The sequence below is a fragment of the Suillus clintonianus genome (assembly GCF_016758775.1).
Source record: "Suillus clintonianus strain FC179 chromosome Unknown DEU56scaffold_22, whole genome shotgun sequence".
Classification (NCBI taxonomy): Eukaryota; Fungi; Basidiomycota; class Agaricomycetes; order Boletales; family Suillaceae; genus Suillus; species Suillus clintonianus.
The window spans coordinates 388,841-405,338 of record NW_024539246.1 but is presented as its reverse complement, the minus strand read 5'-3'; the positions used below and the strand labels follow the sequence as shown (position 1 = coordinate 405,338).

Here is a 16,498-nt window from a genome sequence, read left to right as displayed (position 1 = left end):
ACTGCCCCCAAGGGGCACTGATATAAACGTGTGTTCGACAGTCATTCCAGAGCAAATCCAAGTTGTGGTATACATTCAATATTGGTACGATTATACCGCACAAAGATGATGTTCATGGAGAGTCCTTGTGGTAAATCCACAACTAAACCAAGAGGACGAAGAAGACACTGAAGATTATGCCAGTTCAGCAAAGCCCACCTGAAGATTTTCCTTATCAAATACTGTGTAAACATTCTGCAGGAAAACGTCTCCGACAACCCAAAAGTCTAAAACGGAGATATTAAAAAAAGGGACTTGACTTACACACATTGAGCATGATATGAAGTACTCACCAACAATAGACGTCCCAGCAATACCTCCCAAGCAGTCGCTTGAACCTTCGCTCGCCGGGCCAGCATTGAATGTTTCCTCCGAAACACTGAAGCTGCGCCCACCAAATGTGAATGTGGGAGTGTATGACCCGATCGTGTCACACGGAACTACGGAATGAGTCAGTCGCAAATCGTGAATTGCAAAGGGTCAGGCGAACTGGTATAATATGTTATGTCCCCCTGTGTGCTGTTGCTTGAGCCTGGAATATCTTTATAGTATGCCTCTGCTGAATTGTCATTGGTGACGATAAACGTGGTCCCGGTGTCGATAATAGATGCGTTGTTACTGGCAACCGTAGTGCCATCTCGCGAAACTGCCTCTAGATTCACTTGCCAGTACCCTTTCACGGTGACGTCCGTATAGGTCAAAGTGTCTTTGATATAGAGATTGGTATCTGCCGCTCCAATACAGAGCTCGCTCTCCCCAGATGTAGAGGAAAGTTTGACACCGAACACGCTTGATGGGAGCACGCCACTGTCACTTGTTGTCTCAAAAATCGACTTTGCCCCAAGAGCAGATATGTTCTCGAAAGCAAAACCGGCAAGACCGTCAGGCAAGAAGTTCGGGTATGAGAAATCGGGAGAGTAAACGGTGGCAGCAAGGAATGTTTGGTTGGAGGCCTAAACAACGAAAATCAGTCCGTGCGGCGTAAGAAAAAGGTGATTGTGCCACCTCGTAGCCGCCAAGAAATACGTCGTCGCTGTATTCTTCTCCCATCACATCACCTTGACCATACGAGAGCACAGTGAACTGCCCTTTGTCCTTGGCCGTAGAAGACTGGGCAGCATTATACATCACGTGCCCTCCGCAATCAATGCAGGAAACGGACGGAAGGACTAACAAAAAAGACAAGCCTCAGATCAAAACAAGCTTCTTGTAAAGTGTATGTGCTTACAAAGGTCCGTGCTTCCAGTGTCGATGGATACTACAGACATAATTAGCAAAGGATGTTAGTTCCAAGGTATGCTGACAGTAGGATCTTCTGACCGTTAAATTTCTGTTTCGGTGTGCCCACCTCAATTTCGCCATACCACAGGTCGGATCCCTCATTGATGAGCGGAACAACACCGTCGCCACGCTTGCTTATAGAAGACATCATCTTCCCGCTCAAAGGATGGGCAGAACCAGTATTAGCTTCGAATGCAGAAAACGTCTGACGATACTTGCTGGAAGATAGGGATCGCAAGCAATCAATACAGTGATTTAGCGTTGTGAAGGAATCATTCTGAGCTTACTTTGAAAAACGAATGAACTGTGCCTCAAGAGTACTCAGATCAACATGCCCAGCAACGTCAGCGCTCTTGCGGGTAAGAGGGAACCGAACAACACGTTCACCATGGCCATGAGGCGTGGATGATGCCCAAGAAATAGAGACAAGAGCCAGCAGAGAGGCAAATGTGGATGAGAGCTGCATCTTGCGCTATGATGGTAAGGACGATCCGCGTAGTCAGTAACAAAAAAGCACTAGGATTCTTCCAGTTGGGTATACGTTGTTCATTACATATTCGGTTTATCCTTGGAACACTTCTACTCGGGTCACTCGTGCAGCAAATGCGGAGGTATGTAACGAGTGTCGGGTTCCAATTGTTATGATTGTGAGTGCTTGGAATCTATCAGCGCCATCCATGACGTATAAACCAAGGAGTTCTTTTCACCATTACGTGGGTTTGGCTATTGACGAGCAGCTACACGGGTTTCCTGCGTAGGATGACGGTGACTGTACTACACTGAATGTAGCAGTATACAGAAAGGGGATCATATTTCCTTGAAGTCACGTACGACAGAATCAGTGACTGAAGACCCATGGTCGCTGATGATCCAGTGCGTTGAACGTTCGAACTGCGCTGGCTGCTGATCTGTTCGATGAGCTCGAAAAGTAGTCGTCAGTGATGATCACTAATATACGATACTAGTCTCCACAAGACAGTATCCTCCAGAAAAGATCAATCCGGAGAATGCAGAACCGGGAACGCCGACCGACAGCCTATGTCCTGGAGTCCATGGAGAATTTTAAGTACTAATTTGAATATCTGAAGTTGCTGAACTTCAAAACTTACATAATCATGTAAAAGGCGGTGGACACTGGGGAAAGCAAACGGAAAGTGACATTTAGAAGTTAAGACAGGATTATTAGAGATTAACTATCTAGTGTATCGCCGCTCGGGAATGATTCACAAAATACTCCACTGTGAGATGCCTGAGACGAATAACTGAATACATGATGCGTAGGTAGTCTCCCCGGTACAAATCATCATGCATCATATATATATAAGGATGGATGAAGTGCTCACCCAATGTCAATACTTGATAAGCACCGTGATCGACGCCTTGGGCAAACCGTACCTACTCGAATGTCCGTACATAATACCCATGAAATCACCCAAATATCCACAGATCCATCAAACTCTCATCAGATGCCCTCACGAGCCCTATATAAGCTCTGCAAATCCAACTTGCAATCTACCCACATCATAGATCGAGTACACGTTTTGTAAGAATACGTCGCCCACGATCCAAAAATCTAAGGTAGCAAGCCAGGATCAGGGTACCGCACGTCATCCATGTACACAAAGTCTTACCGATGTCCTCCGCGCCCGCGACACCAGCTAGACAGTCACTGGATCCTTCTTCGGTAGGCCCGAGATTGAATGTGTTTCCGGATACAGTAAACGGATGTCCTCCGAAGGTGAGGGTCGGTGCATAGTTGGCAATTGTATCGCACGGAACTGTATTTATTAGCATTAGTCTGCAGGGTAATACAGAGAACTTTGGATTGGTACTGACTTGAATAAAGCACCTCAGATTCTTCATAATATGACGCAACACCAGGAATGCCAGCAAAATAGGATGCAGCAGTTTCCGTATCAGTCACGATCAGAGTTGTTCCCGTGTCAATGATGGATTTTGCCTCCAGCTGCCCCACCGGGACTCCAGCTCGAACAATTTGATCGAGTTTTACCTCCCAGTAGCCCGCATCAATCACAGGTGTATACGAGAGATTGTCTTGCTGATACAGCGCCGTGTTGGTCCCCCCAAGATACAATTCGCTGGCACCGGGGGTAGCAGAAAGTTTGACACCGAACACAGCTTCCTGCAATTGTCCGCTTTCCACGAGAGTCTGAAAGAGCGGAGGTGCTGCATATCCGGATATAGACTCGAATGCAAAGCCAGCTAGCCCGTCAGGTGCAAAATTTTCACTTGAGAAGTCGGAAGAGTAGACTGTTGCAGCCCCCAGGGTCTGTCCCTTGGCCTGGTCATAGTTAGAATACACACGCACGGCTGAACCCAGAAGAATTACCTCATACCCTCCAATTACCACGTTGTCAACAAATTGTGCTCCCGCAACTTCGCCTTCGCCATAAGTGAGCACGAATGACTTGTGAAGATCAACAGCTGTCGAGGAACTGGATGGATCATATTTATTGTGGCCATTGCAGCTTTCACCACATTTGACGGAAGGAAGGACTGATCAAGTGAGGAAGGTTAAGCAAAAGTTCAGGACTGAAGAAGATAACTTACAGAGATCCGCGCTGCCCGTGTCAATAGAGGCTTTGAATATTATTTAGCGTCGCTTCAAAGGAAAGGTAATACGTGTGCACCTGTGAAAATCTTCGCCGGCGTGCCAACATCGATCGAGGCATACCACAGCTCGACACCCTGAGCCATCAAACCAACATCACCAGTATCTCGCTTCAGTGTTTTTGAACTGGATGGCTTGCTCAACGGGTGGGCATGTCCTTCATTGGCCTCATACGCTGCAAATCCCCGACGGTACTTCCTAAATCCATCAATCAATATTGCGAACAATAAGTCAAGCTGTACACATACGCAGAGACTTGTGCAAGGTGTGCTAGTAGACTCTCGGCGTTGACTTGATTGGCCCTGCGCTCGAGTGGTAAGCGTATAGTACGCGTGTTCAGCTGCTGGGTAAGTGAACCAGCGACTAGCGACACTAGCGCAAGGAGAGACGTAAAAGTAGGTGCAAGCTTCATCATGAACAGCGTGGTGCCAGAAGGGTAAAATGAGTATCTCTGTAAGCGCGTGCTGGGACGCGACAATTCGTGTCATTTTTATACACGGATGCGTGAGCAGAAGCGAAGCAGAGCGCGTATGACGTGGTGGGTGACGGCAAGATGCTTGCCAATCAGTTCATTCGGCCCTCGAAGGACTAAAAGCTGTCAAATCAGGTTAAGAGCTTCATGACCGAGGCCGAATGACGAAAAATAGTTTGATGTTACCAAAGTTAGTTTAAGTTGTACTTCTAGATCCCCAGCACCTTAAGTGCAGAGGTATGAGACCCATCTGGCAATCTTCGCCAAAACGATGATATCAAAGAGCCTCCTATATTTGTACTCATAAACGTACCAGCTCTGCAAGTGATAGGTCATGCGCATAAATTATCAGAGTCCACTACACCGCGCTGTGGGTGCAGCTCCCATACAATCGATCCGTTTGTTAGAGGCCAAAACCATTTGGGTTCTTGCCGAAACATTCTCAAAGGATCGAGTAGCTCCCTGTCAATCGGCGCGATGTCAGAGGTCCATCGAACGCTATGGCGATTACGCTTACATAGCCGCACTTCACGGTCGCCGCTACCAGATGCTAACAGCTGTCCGTCCTTACTAAGATCGACAGTCGTCACTGAGAAAGGAAAGTTAAAGATTAGTATGCAGAGGCTTGGTGGATCGGCTGCGTACCAGCGTTTTTATGACCCTGAATCACGAACTGCACCATCCCCGTCTTCAAGTCCCACATTCGCACCGTCCCATCCCGAGACGAGGACACGACGCGTTGGTCTCTTCCAACTTGAAGTACGGAGGTGGCGAGGACGCAGTCCTGGTGAATGTTTGTCAGTTGCAGTACACAGATCGAAGTCTTGTGAATGGCACGTACTTTATGCCCTTGCAGAGTTTTTCGACACTCTCCGCGACCAACACCCACCTCACTTATGTCCCAGCGTTTCATCGTTCGATCCACGCTTGCGCTTACCAATCCGCCCTCTACAAACTGCACACCATACACTGCGTCCTCATGCCCACACAATGTTTCCACCGGCTCCGCGCTGTCATCACCGGTGCCGTCAACCTTCCAGATTCGAATCTTCCCATCCAGTGACCCCCCAGCAACAAACTTGCCAGTCGAGTCGACAGCGATAGATGTCAGTGCGAGCTTGGATGAAAGCTTGACGCCAGGGCTGGCTGGGCGAAGTACACGACAGGCGGCCTCCATCGTTTCATCAAGGATAATTGAGCTAGCATCGAGGGTCTCAGCAAATTGAGTTGCGTCCCAAACGCGGATCGTGCAATCTCCGGATGCTGAGAGCAATGTGTTGTTGTCGGGTGTAAACGCGAGCGCATATACCTCGCCGAGGTGCCCTTCCAACGCATGCACTAACATGCGGTTTGTAATACTCCAGACCTGCATGGAACCATGAGTGCTCAAATAGACGACTTGTTCAGTCTCGGGACCGCACTCTTATCAGTTTGTCTTCGGAACCGGCGACAAGGAAATTTCCATCGGGACTGATGCAAACAGTTCGTGCATGGTTTGGTTTTCCCGCATTCTTCTCTAGTGCGAAGCTGCGCTACCAGTTCGCTCGGTGTTGTTCACAGTGAGAGGACAGAATCAGTACTCACGTCAACTTTTCCCCAAGACTCAAGTTGTACAGTACAACAGCACCCTCCGTGCCTACTGCAAGCAATGTCCCGTCCAAGGAAAACTTGACACTACACACCACGCTAACTCATCAAATGAGTATCAGACTGGAGTGAAAGCATAAGTCTTCCAAACAAACGCACCCGTCATGAACGTACCGCGCTGCAAGCTGCACGTCCATCTGGCGTGGTACGCGGGGATTAAATATGGCAAGCCAATCACCTCCTTCCTTGACAAAGTCCGCAGGTACTGCCATCAAGTCTAATTCTTCAGCCATGCGACGTGTAAATGTTTAGGCGCTTCGGGTGTCGTGAGTGTGGGAGATAGCTTGAGACAAATACAAGGGGTCTGCTCAAGGGATTGTTTATAGGAAATGGGATACGTTTGGGAGTGAAAGTTACAGGTCACTGGACTCTGGAGTACTTCTAGTAGTCCTGAGAGTTGTGAATTAAGGTCAGAACCCTGAAATTTGTTCTCAGCTAGACCATTGACTAGAAGAAGCTTTACGAACCTAGACCTGGCTTGTGACACACTCTGTGAGATGGTCAACGAATTATATGATAATAGGCAGGCCATCTTGAATTCTGATCCATTCAGTTCATAACATATAGAGCTGAAATAATTAGGAAGAGTTGCAGGCCGCTACCACTGGCAGTGCTATGTATGTACATAGCTGGAAGACAACAACATTAATGATATATAGGGACCGAGCCCAGAGAACTGGTAACAAGACTAGACTTGCTACGACAGCATGTTATCACAATCATATCAGTAAGTAGCGGTCCTCGAGGATCAATACGGAACACCACTCAATCCAGACCGCGGCACGGGCTGTGCGAAACTCATCCGGAGCATATCGAAGAGTCACAAAGCCTCAAATAGCCTCGGATCTGCCAGCTATGTCCATGCAGAAAAGTGAGCCGCATCATCCATGTATATGGCTCATTCCCACGAATAAAATTAGTCTTCTCGAAATCAGTACTTGGCCATGATAGACCGAGTACCGAACACAAAGGATACCAGATAAGTCTCACACCTGTAGAACAAACGGTGACCCTGCGGTGGCCGAGTAAATTGCGACCGTGGTGCTAAAACAAGCTTGTACGTGCGAAGTCGAGATTGCTTGTTAAAGCTCGATGGCCCATCGTCCTCCAGATTAGAAATGGAAACCAGTGACAATGTAATTAGAATGATGATGCCCCAGTATGCTGCTCATCGCCTCACTTGCTGAGCAGCCGGAGATTGTGCTGCCTGATGGGAGCAGTCCATCCTGCGAGCACGGAGACTGTGAGCGGTTAACGGTATTCTGGCAAAGTCCGGCATCGCAACCGCCTGAAATGACTCGGAGGAGGATTAGTGCCGCTGAGTTTGAACTTATCAATGTATGTTTACCGAGCACGTGACTGTGCCTTTTAACTCAAATAGGACATGCCGCCGGTACTGTCAAGTGTGAGAAAAGAATCAGAGTATCAGGGTCCAACGCCAGTTATAAAGGCGATGATCAACACCCACTCCGTGGTTCCCAACCTCCCTCCATGTCCTCCACAATATACAACGTGAGTACTTCCATCTTATTTTTCTTCTTCCTTAATACAGGTCCTGCCACATTTCGTGCCCAATTTAAAATCTGAGCTCTCTAACTGGGCTATGACGGTCTATGTCTGCGCGCTAACTTGAGAACAAAATTCTCTATCTCTGTTGCTATGAGCTCTTTCTAGGTGTGCACCCATGTTAACCCCTCCTTGTCTCAATAGCATAGGAGCTTGCAACCTACGGTTCCGCCTGCGCAAGGGCCAAACCAGCACAGTCATGTCAGGCTTAATGAGGCTGTCGATACCATCCGTCAAGAATTCGATGTTATCTCCTCTGACCTCGGTATCCTTCGCAATCAACGAGACGAGTATGAATCCAAAGGTGCGCACCTTTGAATCCTCAATCACACGTCGATTTTACATAGGAGCGCACCATTTTGTCCATTTAGTCACTTCACAAATAAACGAGCTGAACATCGTTCGCCAGTCATTGTATGAGCTGGAATCTCAACATGGCAAGATTCGACAAACATACGAAGAGGAGTTGAGTCGCCTCAGAACAGAGCTCCATGCACTTCGCCAGGGTGTACCAGCAGGAGCTCCCCATCCGCCCGTCGGTCCTGCTTCAGTTGGACCCTCTGGTCCACCCGCCCCTCCGCCTGCAGTCCCTGGTGTGCCTCCAGGCCCTGGGTACAACGATCCTTACTACAATCGAGATCGCGATCGGGAACGCGAGCGGGAAAAAGACCGCGAACGTGCCGATCGTGAACGCGAACGCGAAATACGTGAGCGACAACGAGAGGAGCGCGACCGCGAACGCGAACGTCCACCAGCGGAGGCTCGAGATTCAAAGCGTATCAAGACGGAGCGTATGAAGGGTGATACTCGTCCAGGTAAACCATTCACTTCAAGCTCCGCACGTTCGCCGCCTCCTCATGGACACTATGCCACCTCTTTTTCCCCCCCTTTATCTGCGACAGATCATTATAGTCCTTCTCTTCAACCCCCGAACGCAAAGCTTCCCCCTGCACCTGGAGCACCTCCAGCGTTGACTACTTTCCAAGGCCCAGGTCTTCCACCACCACCTGCCGCCCATGCACCATATCCACCCGGGCCCGGAAATCCGCCACCTGCCGGCCCAGCAGAACCACCAACAGCCAGCTCAAGCGCCCTCGTGCCTATCAACAACAGCCAAAGTGGTGTGGGGCAGTTTCCGGACGACCTCGACCCACACAATGTTCCTCCCGAACTGAAAAAGGAAGGCAGTGACTGGTTCGCGGTATTCAATGGCAAAGTCAAGCGCGTGTTAGACGTGTCACTGGTGCACACGCTCATGCACGAGAGGTGCGTGGTATGATCGGCTTTGATCGAACATGGCCTCCTGATAATATCTTTCTGTTTATTTACATCTGCACGTGCCATCCATCAGTGTTGTGTGTTGTGTGCGGTTTTCTGCAGACGGCAAGTACCTCGCCACCGGCTGTAACCGCACGGCCCAGATCTACGACACAAAGACGGGCGTAAAGACGTGGTAAGTGACGATCTTGATTTCAGTAGTTCATTTGATTACCCTTGGACCTACAGCGTCCTTACAGACGAATCGGCTGGAAAGGCAGGTGATCTGTACATCAGGAGTGTTTGTTTCAGCCCCGATGGGAAGTTTCTTGCAACGGGCGCTGAAGATAAGCAAATCAGAGTACGCCAAGCCTGATGTTTCACCAGGATCATGTACTGATCAGGCCTTGCAGATATGGGATATTGCCAAGAAACGCATCCGCAACGTTTTCGATGGACACCAGCAAGAGATTTACTCCCTTGACTTCTCCTTAGATGGCAGACTTATCGTCTCGGGATCGGGCGACAAGACTGCCCGTATCTGGGACATGGTCGATGGGTCCTCTAAAGTGCTCACGATCAATGACGCAGACCCTGTCAACAACGACGCGGGCGTGACCTCCGTCGCTATCTCACCAAACGGCCAACTTGTCGCGGCTGGTAGTCTTGACACTGTTGTGCGCATCTGGGATGTAGGAACGGGCTCGCTCATCGAGCGCCTGCGGGGTCATAGGGACAGTGTCTACAGCGTTGCGTTCACGCCCGACGGCAAGGGACTTGTGAGCGGTAGCTTAGATAAGACTCTCAAGTACTGGGACGTCAGTGGTCTTCTCGCCAAGCGCAAGGAAGTAGCCGCCAATGGGAAGAAAGACGATAAGGGCAGCCAGTGCACAATGAACTTCTTGGGCCACACGGTAAGTCCCGGCCGCGGGCCCAGTATATGGCATCCGATTATTTAACTCATTCCATGTCCGCGCAGGATTACGTGCTCTCTGTTGCTGTGTCGCATGATGGGCAGTGGGTTGTGTCAGGGTCCAAGGACCGCGGTGTCCAGTTTTGGGACTCGCACACTGCGACAACGCAGTGCATGCTCCAAGGCCACAAGAACTCTGGTACGAATGTTCTTATGATTCCGGACCGAGAACCCTTTTGATGAAATGTGCTGTAGTTATCTCTATCGATTTGAGCCCCGCAGGCAGCATCTTGGCTACGGGCAGTGGTGATTGGCAGGCGCGGATTTGTGGGCCCCTTCCTTCTCTTCCCTTTTATCGGTGCTGACTACCGTCACTTGGCAGGGAGCTACACCAACATCTAATTCATACACCGGTGCGGAGTCCACTTCTATTCCTGCAGCGCAACGATGCACATTCGCATTTATATGTACTTGATTTCTTTGCTTTATTCGTGTAGCATGTGGGCCCTTTGCCCCTCCTTGCTGTTTCCGCTGCTCTCCCAGCATCCTTTCTGCGGGTTTCTGTGCTTCTGCTGTGAATGGCTTATTGGTATTCGCGCCTTGTTACTTTTGTGTAATGTACTTGTTGTTAGCCTTATATGCTGTTGTCTAATAATTCAATATCTGCTCCAGTATGCTGTTGGAACTTGCTAGATTCGCTCCTGTGCGACGCTAGAAATCATTCTACGCAGATTAGTCGCACCCTATTAGATTTCGTATCGCATCTTCGCATGCAGCTCATCGTCACGAGCCTATGACGTCCAGCTTATATAACGTTTTCCTACGGCTGTCCTGAAGCTGAACTTCGTTGCATATGAAACTGCGCTGTATGCAACATGGTGCTTGTTCTAATAATCGGTGACCTGCACATCCCACACCGCGCACACGATCTCCCAGCCAAATTCCGGAAACTGCTTGTTCCAGGAAAAATTCAACAGATCCTTTGCACAGGGAATGTTTGTGACCGCGAGACCTATGAGTACCTGCGCACCATAGCAGGGGATGTATATGTTGTCCGAGGGGACTATGATGAGGTACATACTGATTATCTTCCATTTATACTATGCAGTAGAGCGATTATTGACCTGCGGACGACCTAGAGCGCCAGCTTTCCGCCATCTGCGACCATAGTGCATACCCCAATACGAATCGGAGTGATTCATGGGCACCAGTGCGTGCCCAATGGCGATCTCGATGCACTCAGTGCATTGGCACGGCAAATGGATGTAGATGTGCTCGTTTCAGGGCATACGCATACGTGTGTTGACTCCGCAGCTCTACATGATAGTTGATATTCTGACGTGATTCAAACAAGTTTCCAGGCAATTGAATACGATGGTCGTTTTCTTCGTGAACCCTGGGTCCGCTACTGGTGCATGGACAGGTTCATACAACGGGTACGCCCCTCGCATCATTTTGCCTGCATTGCCTGACTGAATCAATACCCTTAGTGAAATAACACCATCTTTTGCACTCATGGACATCCAGGGCGCTGTTGTTGTCACGTATGTGTATCAGCTTGTGGAAGGCGAAGTCCGTGTCGAGAAAATTGAGTATCGGAAAGAAGTTGAGGCGCCCAAGCCAGCCCAGTCACAGTCAGCGACATCAATTCCCCAAAGTGGGGTACTGCCACAGAATATACCGAGCATTCCGCAGACAGGGCAAACGTTTTGGTGAGCAGGGACGTGTAGAATATTGTTTGTGCCATATGTAGTTCAGATGTGCCTCCCTTACCTATGTGAAGTTCCGTATGAACAGTAATTTTTGGGATAGAATTCTGGTTCTTATGGCACCACCTATATTGAACATCTATTAGAGTGCGGCAGATAGCATATTGTTACGAGTGTGGAGTGCGGTGTCGAGTACCAGTCAGATTCAACATGGGTTGCCATGAATCTTTGAGTACCGCCAAAGCAACAGAAAATATAGGGCAACTATCTCACTACTTCTTCGTCTTCTTGCTCTCTACGAAGAGCACGCGAGCTTTAACTGAAATGAACCAGCTCAGAATCTTGCACAACCACCTGGACACTAACACCAACCTTTGGGATCATATTTGACGGCAGCGAGCTTCGGACCCTGTCTTGGGCGCATTGTGGTGTAGAAGAAACCTGTTTGGGCAGTAGAAATCAAGCGGACGATGATTGTTCTGGCAGGACGTTGGCGAAAGGAAAATGATATTGGCACAAAATCGTCAAGTCCGGAAGAGTTACTAGAACGAGAAGACACATACCGTGCTTTGGCTTTTCCTGCCATGTCTTCTCTGTTTACCACACCCTCCTCGCGTCGTTCAAACTCGTCTGGCAAAGAACAAAACTCGTTTCCGAAGCAATGTGACCCCTTCTTTGGGGGTCGCAGGAATCAAAGTAATGAATTAAAGTTTTGGCCTCCCAAGATGAATTGTATAACGACGGGGCATGCTCGACAAGTATGCACATTGCAGATATAGTACGAATAAAGGTGTACAGCATGGATGGAGCGGCGTAAGATACACTAAAGATATCGTTACTTGAAGTACACACGGCACAGAAATACACAACCGAACAAGGCATGGGCTCTCTTTCTCTCTCGCAGAGAGTGGTTAGTCAACGTTACCCGTCATACTTGATATATTGGGAACACCCCCAAAACCAATCTCGAAGCCCCCTTGTAAGACGCGAACAAGTATGAGTAGAACACTTTCATAATGAAAGAAGAGTGATGGGCTGAGGCCCAGTGGTTTGCATCTCGTTTCGGATGATAGTCTCTTGTCGATTTGGCGTACGTTTGTGCCTTAGTGGGCGAGGGCTATCACGTTGAGCAGGGACGGCCATGAAGGTGTCTCCGGCTAGAGTAGTAAGATCTGGAGTGAACAAGGGAGCATTCGGCTCATCAAGCATAGGGGCATATGACGGGACACGACGCGGAGTCGAAGTGACATGCTGCTTAACCGTTTGCTTCATGATGGTGTGCGTGACGGTCTGAGGCACACCGGATTGATCAAAGAAAATACTATTTTCTTTGGTCTTGGTGTGTTTGATTGTGCTGACGAACCGCTTTGGTGGCCCTGCATCCGTGCATGAGGTGATACTGGACGCCGGCGACGATGCATCAGGGTTAAAGGGAAGTCCTTCATCGAAAATCGAAGGCGCAAATGAGCTTACGCTGCTTGACGACGCAACGCTCACGGCAGATCCATTGGAGGAGAAGTAATCGGGCTGTGACAACGTAGTTTTAATTGGAGGGGTGAGTGGACGAGGTTTGGTTCTGCCTGCGATAAATTCATTGTCGCGAGATTGCCCGGTGACGACCACGTCAAGCTCTTTGGATAGGACATGGTGTTGGTCACGAAGGGCGATGGCTACGTCAGTCTCCGGCAGGCAAGTAATGAGGAATTTGAAGTTAGGTGGGAGATATTGCGCCTTCTCCTTTAGGACAGAGACCACCTCCGCAAGCGAATCTACACACGCATCGAGGGCGTCAATTACGACAAGCACAGGACCAAAGCTTTCCAACTGTTGCGCCGGTGCGAGGATGAACTCGAACTGTGTAGGAATATGTGGGGAAGAGCCGATTGATCGCCGTTTCACCTTGTCCCCGAGACAAGTCATAAACTCTGGGTTGTGATCTGCAAGGTCACGAGCGATCGTGCTAAAAAGATTGGCGGCCCTTTTTTTACACGTTCTGCCAAAACAGTATGATGATCCTAGACGAGATATCTTGTCGAATTGGTCGGCTACAGCATAGGCAACTGCGCTATTCTCGGATCGGTGAGGCCCGATCAACAGATAGATTGCTGGACTGTTCTTATCATTTACCCAGTCTGAAACCTCATTGACGTGATTTTCCTCCGGTGGCATAACACGACTCCCCTGTGCATGGTACGCAACGCCAGTCGTGTAAGGCAGTGCCTTTAGATCTTCCTTGGCAGCTGATCTTGATCAGTAATGCTGCCCCCCAACAACGGGGAACCACTTACCGAGATCTTTCAAGACGTCATGGATGCGAAAAACTACCAATTGAGTGTTGATAACAGCTTGTTGCTCCAAAGCAATCCGGATCTTTCTAAAGGCAGTTTCATAATCCTGGATGGTCGTATCGATGTTCGAGAACACATTGGCGAACGCGTGCTTTACTGTAAAACTGTTAATTCGGCAACTGCATCATACTTAATCTCGATAACTTACATCCACTTTTATGAATAGCATAGTCACGAATGAAGTACGCGCACTCTATAGTTTGACGAGCGAGCAAGTTTATGGTCTCTGCTTGACTATGAAAATTGTGCAAATCCGGGGCGTCCGATACTAGGCCATAGCTCTCGCACATGACGAGCGTCAATTGTTGAATCCTATCATCACGAGCGAGCTGCCGTTGTATAACCTACACATTCGATGAGCCCGCAACGAAAATTCAAGGTGGGAATACAAACCTCGTGACCTGCGGTCAAAACCATGAGTGCCATCTTGGTGTATGGGTGAGCCTATCATATGGAAAAGAAATGGATCAGCTCCGAGATGCTTCAAGTGAAGTTCTGGCCATACCTCTGCAAAAGCGCGAGCTATCTTAACAAAAATAGAGATTCGTGACAAGAGTAGCTGGAATGTATCTGATGTGTCACGAACAAAAACTTGTGCAGCTTGCACGGAGAGTGACTCGATGTTCCCTTGCATACCACCCTTCGGTGTGGGAGAAACCACTACAGCACGAACAGCGTCGTCAACATGCTGCTGTGGGCTACAATCCCTAGACTGGGTCGACGGGGAATGCACAGAACCTCTGCAGGATTCATTTCCATAGCAGGACGAACTTCGTGTCATCCGAAATGATAGCCTTGTCTCAGGATTTCTTTTGCTCTGCTTGTCGAAAACAACTAGTTGCCCATCATGGCCTGTACATGGAGGTGAATGACAACGAACAACACGAAAATTTGATGCCCTACATCCAGAGTCCTGCAGAAATGCACCAATTGTACCGCCTACCATTCCAATGTACTCGTCACTGTGGATGTGGCGTCGAGCACAGACTTGGAGTGACAGCAAGGCTGTCTCCGGAACATTGCTAATCATGGTCAATGATGATGGTGGGTGGATGTTAAGGCTGACTTACAACACGTGTTTCTGATCCCAGAATATCGAGCCATCCTGCTGAGTTTTTGAGCTGGTCGCCTGAGTCTCCATTATATCCTCAACCACCAGCTGGACAAAAAATTGATCATCGAATGCAACCATTCCGATTTTCGGCAGACTAGTCAAGCAAATATCTGAAAAATTAATGAAGATCACAAGAAAGTTTATTAAAACATAAGGGACAAAACATAAGGGACTTACCTGAAACCTCCACAACAATAAGAGTCGGCGCCACTGCGTGTGTGAGCCCCTCGCCATCCAGGGCGTTAGGTTTACCGTCCTCAGGCTGAGAGCAATGTGATGCAATTTGAAATTCCATGCTCGCAGGAAGTTGGTGCTCGTTTCCGATCGGAACGAAGTTCGAAAGTTGTTGCCTGACGACTGGGATATGCAGATGAATGACCGTCGACCAACAAAGTAACACAACTAACAACCCCGCTGCAGTAAAGACTCTACCTTATCGCTGATTACGCCTACAAACTGATCACTGTGAACATGGCGATGCGCGAAGACCTTCAGTTGGACTCGAGAATCCTTTCGGTAGTCACTTGGCCACAAAAGCTATTCAGTATAGACCAGTTTAACCAAAGGGCTGCGCTCACCAACGATACTCATGATTCCATTGTAGTGAATGTCCTCTTTGTACCTTTGTGACACTAGTTATCTTGTCATCTACCTCGATCTGCACAAAGAAACGATTATCCAGAGATGTGAGCCCGATCCTTGGAAGGTGGCGAACAATGATATCTAAGAGGCAAATATGAGTTGAGTGCTCAAGAGAGGAAGTCTGTCATTTTACGGACTAGAGATACATAGCTCAGTCTTTGCCGCTTCCACGGCTGCCTCTTCATGAGAGAGTTTCCTTTTCGCGATCCTACATATCAGGGATGTGTGTTCAAGACCGTCAGTGTGCTCAGGGTTATACCAGCCCTTGAATACTACTGCTTGATATGCTCAGCTATAAACTCATTAAGGAAGGAGAAAGAGCCATACTATCGTCAGGGTGTGTCACCAGCATTTCGATGCGTTTCTCCACCTTGCCTATGAACTTATTTTCATGAACATAGCGCCGAGCATACAGCCGAAAGGAGAGTGTGGATGACTTCCGCACATTGCTAAAAACAAGGTTTGTGAGACGTTTGGAACATATGAACATACATACAATGTGAACTTGTGCTGCCAACGTAGAGAGCCGCGACCCTCGACGCTTGTTTCTTCCATCTTGTCGTCTGCGACGATCTGAAGCCAAAAGTGGTCATCATGCGAGATCCATCCAACTTTCGGCAATTGGGTCATTTCGATGTCTGTGAAAATATCTGAGTGTCGAGCAATAGTTAGACAAGAGCTCGTACTGGAAATTTCAACACTGTAATATTCGGATGCAAGTTGACTATCATGGTGTCAGACGCCGATGACGGGTAGATAGCAGATATCACCTGTTATAGTCACTCTGGCAATCAGACCCGAGTTGAGAAGAACGGAATGTTGAAGCAGTTGAATCCACATCAGAAGGTTTTCTTCGTGAAAATGGGTACGATTGAGGG

The 16,498-nt window shown here is 48.6% G+C and overlaps 8 protein-coding genes across 8 annotated transcripts; 2 read left to right on the top strand and 6 right to left on the bottom strand.

Annotated features, from left to right (window-relative positions):
• Positions 1–32: 32 nt before the first annotated feature.
• Positions 33–2,077, bottom strand: DEU56DRAFT_256484 (aspartic peptidase domain-containing protein). Its single transcript, XM_041345323.1, has 7 exons — positions 2,028–2,077; positions 1,608–1,974; positions 1,360–1,538; positions 1,268–1,297; positions 1,045–1,208; positions 530–992; positions 33–479 (listed from the first exon to the last, which is right to left on the bottom strand). Exons 2-7 carry the CDS (start codon positions 1,784–1,786, stop codon positions 175–177), a joined length of 1,320 nt encoding a protein of 439 aa, XP_041210387.1. The 5' UTR covers positions 1,787–1,974; positions 2,028–2,077; the 3' UTR covers positions 33–174.
• A 409-nt stretch (positions 2,078–2,486) lies between these two features.
• Positions 2,487–4,616, bottom strand: DEU56DRAFT_256458 (acid protease). The gene is made up of 7 exons (XM_041345321.1): positions 4,201–4,616; positions 3,972–4,150; positions 3,892–3,921; positions 3,671–3,837; positions 3,157–3,622; positions 2,952–3,098; positions 2,487–2,893 (listed from the first exon to the last, which is right to left on the bottom strand). The coding sequence occupies exons 1-7, from the start codon at positions 4,365–4,367 to the stop codon at positions 2,802–2,804; spliced, it is 1,248 nt and encodes a 415-aa protein (XP_041210386.1). The 5' UTR covers positions 4,368–4,616; the 3' UTR covers positions 2,487–2,801.
• DEU56DRAFT_256463 (WD40-repeat-containing domain protein) lies at positions 4,590–6,768 on the bottom strand. The gene is made up of 9 exons (XM_041345322.1): positions 6,539–6,768; positions 6,171–6,489; positions 6,009–6,110; positions 5,846–5,951; positions 5,266–5,790; positions 5,070–5,208; positions 4,942–5,013; positions 4,738–4,886; positions 4,590–4,682 (listed from the first exon to the last, which is right to left on the bottom strand). The coding sequence occupies exons 2-8, from the start codon at positions 6,302–6,304 to the stop codon at positions 4,867–4,869; spliced, it is 1,098 nt and encodes a 365-aa protein (XP_041210385.1). The 5' UTR covers positions 6,305–6,489; positions 6,539–6,768; the 3' UTR covers positions 4,590–4,682; positions 4,738–4,866.
• A 758-nt stretch (positions 6,769–7,526) lies between these two features.
• Positions 7,527–10,481, top strand: DEU56DRAFT_793315 (WD40-repeat-containing domain protein). Its single transcript, XM_041352754.1, has 10 exons — positions 7,527–7,583; positions 7,782–7,941; positions 8,009–8,452; positions 8,540–8,903; positions 8,989–9,090; positions 9,144–9,255; positions 9,308–9,808; positions 9,874–10,006; positions 10,063–10,134; positions 10,190–10,481. Exons 1-10 carry the CDS (start codon positions 7,563–7,565, stop codon positions 10,207–10,209), a joined length of 1,929 nt encoding a protein of 642 aa, XP_041210384.1. The 5' UTR covers positions 7,527–7,562; the 3' UTR covers positions 10,210–10,481.
• A 200-nt stretch (positions 10,482–10,681) lies between these two features.
• On the top strand, positions 10,682–11,680 carry DEU56DRAFT_793302 (Metallo-dependent phosphatase-like protein; the record flags this gene model as incomplete). The annotated part of the gene is given in 5 exon segments (XM_041352753.1): positions 10,682–10,880; positions 10,947–11,104; positions 11,169–11,243; positions 11,298–11,549; positions 11,562–11,680. Coding segments are annotated over 4 exon segments (658 nt in total), but the record flags the coding sequence as incomplete, so codon positions are not given.
• DEU56DRAFT_884648 (uncharacterized protein) lies at positions 11,624–12,165 on the bottom strand. The gene is made up of 3 exons (XM_041356168.1): positions 12,080–12,165; positions 11,889–11,995; positions 11,624–11,835 (listed from the first exon to the last, which is right to left on the bottom strand). Exons 1-3 carry the CDS (start codon positions 12,100–12,102, stop codon positions 11,789–11,791), a joined length of 177 nt encoding a protein of 58 aa, XP_041210382.1. The 5' UTR covers positions 12,103–12,165; the 3' UTR covers positions 11,624–11,788.
• Positions 12,166–12,308: 143 nt separating this feature from the next.
• On the bottom strand, positions 12,309–14,985 carry DEU56DRAFT_256352 (uncharacterized protein). Its single transcript, XM_041345319.1, has 6 exons — positions 14,768–14,985; positions 14,370–14,716; positions 14,258–14,308; positions 14,013–14,208; positions 13,805–13,960; positions 12,309–13,756 (listed from the first exon to the last, which is right to left on the bottom strand). Exons 1-6 carry the CDS (start codon positions 14,892–14,894, stop codon positions 12,528–12,530), a joined length of 2,106 nt encoding a protein of 701 aa, XP_041210381.1. The 5' UTR covers positions 14,895–14,985; the 3' UTR covers positions 12,309–12,527.
• Positions 14,986–15,207: 222 nt separating this feature from the next.
• Positions 15,208–16,383, bottom strand: DEU56DRAFT_256373 (uncharacterized protein). Its single transcript, XM_041345320.1, has 5 exons — positions 16,117–16,383; positions 15,948–16,069; positions 15,758–15,895; positions 15,557–15,701; positions 15,208–15,501 (listed from the first exon to the last, which is right to left on the bottom strand). Exons 1-5 carry the CDS (start codon positions 16,248–16,250, stop codon positions 15,381–15,383), a joined length of 660 nt encoding a protein of 219 aa, XP_041210380.1. The 5' UTR covers positions 16,251–16,383; the 3' UTR covers positions 15,208–15,380.
• Between the last annotated feature and the right edge of the window lie 115 nt (positions 16,384–16,498).

Coding starts and splice junctions, on each gene's coding strand:
- DEU56DRAFT_256484 (XM_041345323.1), bottom strand. CDS start 1,786: ATGCAGCTCTCATCCACATTTGCCTCTCTGCTGGCTCTTGTCTCTATT. Junction 1,539..1,607: donor CAGTTCATTCGTTTTTCAAA/GTAAGCTCAGAA, acceptor CCTATCTTCCAG/CAAGTATCGTCAGACGTTTT. Junction 993..1,044: donor TATTTCTTGGCGGCTACGAG/GTGGCACAATCA, acceptor TTCGTTGTTTAG/GCCTCCAACCAAACATTCCT.
- DEU56DRAFT_256458 (XM_041345321.1), bottom strand. CDS start 4,367: ATGATGAAGCTTGCACCTACTTTTACGTCTCTCCTTGCGCTAGTGTCG. Junction 3,922..3,971: donor GCCGGCGAAGATTTTCACAG/GTGCACACGTAT, acceptor TAATATTCAAAG/CCTCTATTGACACGGGCAGC. Junction 3,838..3,891: donor CACGGGCAGCGCGGATCTCT/GTAAGTTATCTT, acceptor TCACTTGATCAG/TCCTTCCTTCCGTCAAATGT.
- DEU56DRAFT_256463 (XM_041345322.1), bottom strand. CDS start 6,304: ATGGCTGAAGAATTAGACTTGATGGCAGTACCTGCGGACTTTGTCAAG. Junction 6,111..6,170: donor GCGCGGTACGTTCATGACGG/GTGCGTTTGTTT, acceptor TTGATGAGTTAG/CGTGGTGTGTAGTGTCAAGT. Junction 4,887..4,941: donor CGACCGTGAAGTGCGGCTAT/GTAAGCGTAATC, acceptor GCCGATTGACAG/GGAGCTACTCGATCCTTTGA.
- DEU56DRAFT_793315 (XM_041352754.1), top strand. CDS start 7,563: ATGTCCTCCACAATATACAAC. Junction 7,584..7,781: donor TGTCCTCCACAATATACAAC/GTGAGTACTTCC, acceptor TTGTCTCAATAG/CATAGGAGCTTGCAACCTAC. Junction 9,809..9,873: donor TGAACTTCTTGGGCCACACG/GTAAGTCCCGGC, acceptor ATGTCCGCGCAG/GATTACGTGCTCTCTGTTGC.
- DEU56DRAFT_884648 (XM_041356168.1), bottom strand. CDS start 12,102: ATGGCAGGAAAAGCCAAAGCACG. Junction 11,996..12,079: donor GCAGGAAAAGCCAAAGCACG/GTATGTGTCTTC, acceptor ACGTCCTGCCAG/AACAATCATCGTCCGCTTGA. Junction 11,836..11,888: donor CGTCAAATATGATCCCAAAG/GTTGGTGTTAGT, acceptor GGTTCATTTCAG/TTAAAGCTCGCGTGCTCTTC.
- DEU56DRAFT_256352 (XM_041345319.1), bottom strand. CDS start 14,894: ATGATTAGCAATGTTCCGGAGACAGCCTTGCTGTCACTCCAAGTCTGT. Junction 14,717..14,767: donor ATTTCTGCAGGACTCTGGAT/GTAGGGCATCAA, acceptor CTCCATGTACAG/GCCATGATGGGCAACTAGTT. Junction 13,757..13,804: donor TGACGTCTTGAAAGATCTCG/GTAAGTGGTTCC, acceptor GATCAAGATCAG/CTGCCAAGGAAGATCTAAAG.
- DEU56DRAFT_256373 (XM_041345320.1), bottom strand. CDS start 16,250: ATGACCCAATTGCCGAAAGTTGGATGGATCTCGCATGATGACCACTTT. Junction 15,896..15,947: donor GGTGACACACCCTGACGATA/GTATGGCTCTTT, acceptor CATATCAAGCAG/TAGTATTCAAGGGCTGGTAT. Junction 15,702..15,757: donor GACTGAGCTATGTATCTCTA/GTCCGTAAAATG, acceptor TTTGCCTCTTAG/ATATCATTGTTCGCCACCTT.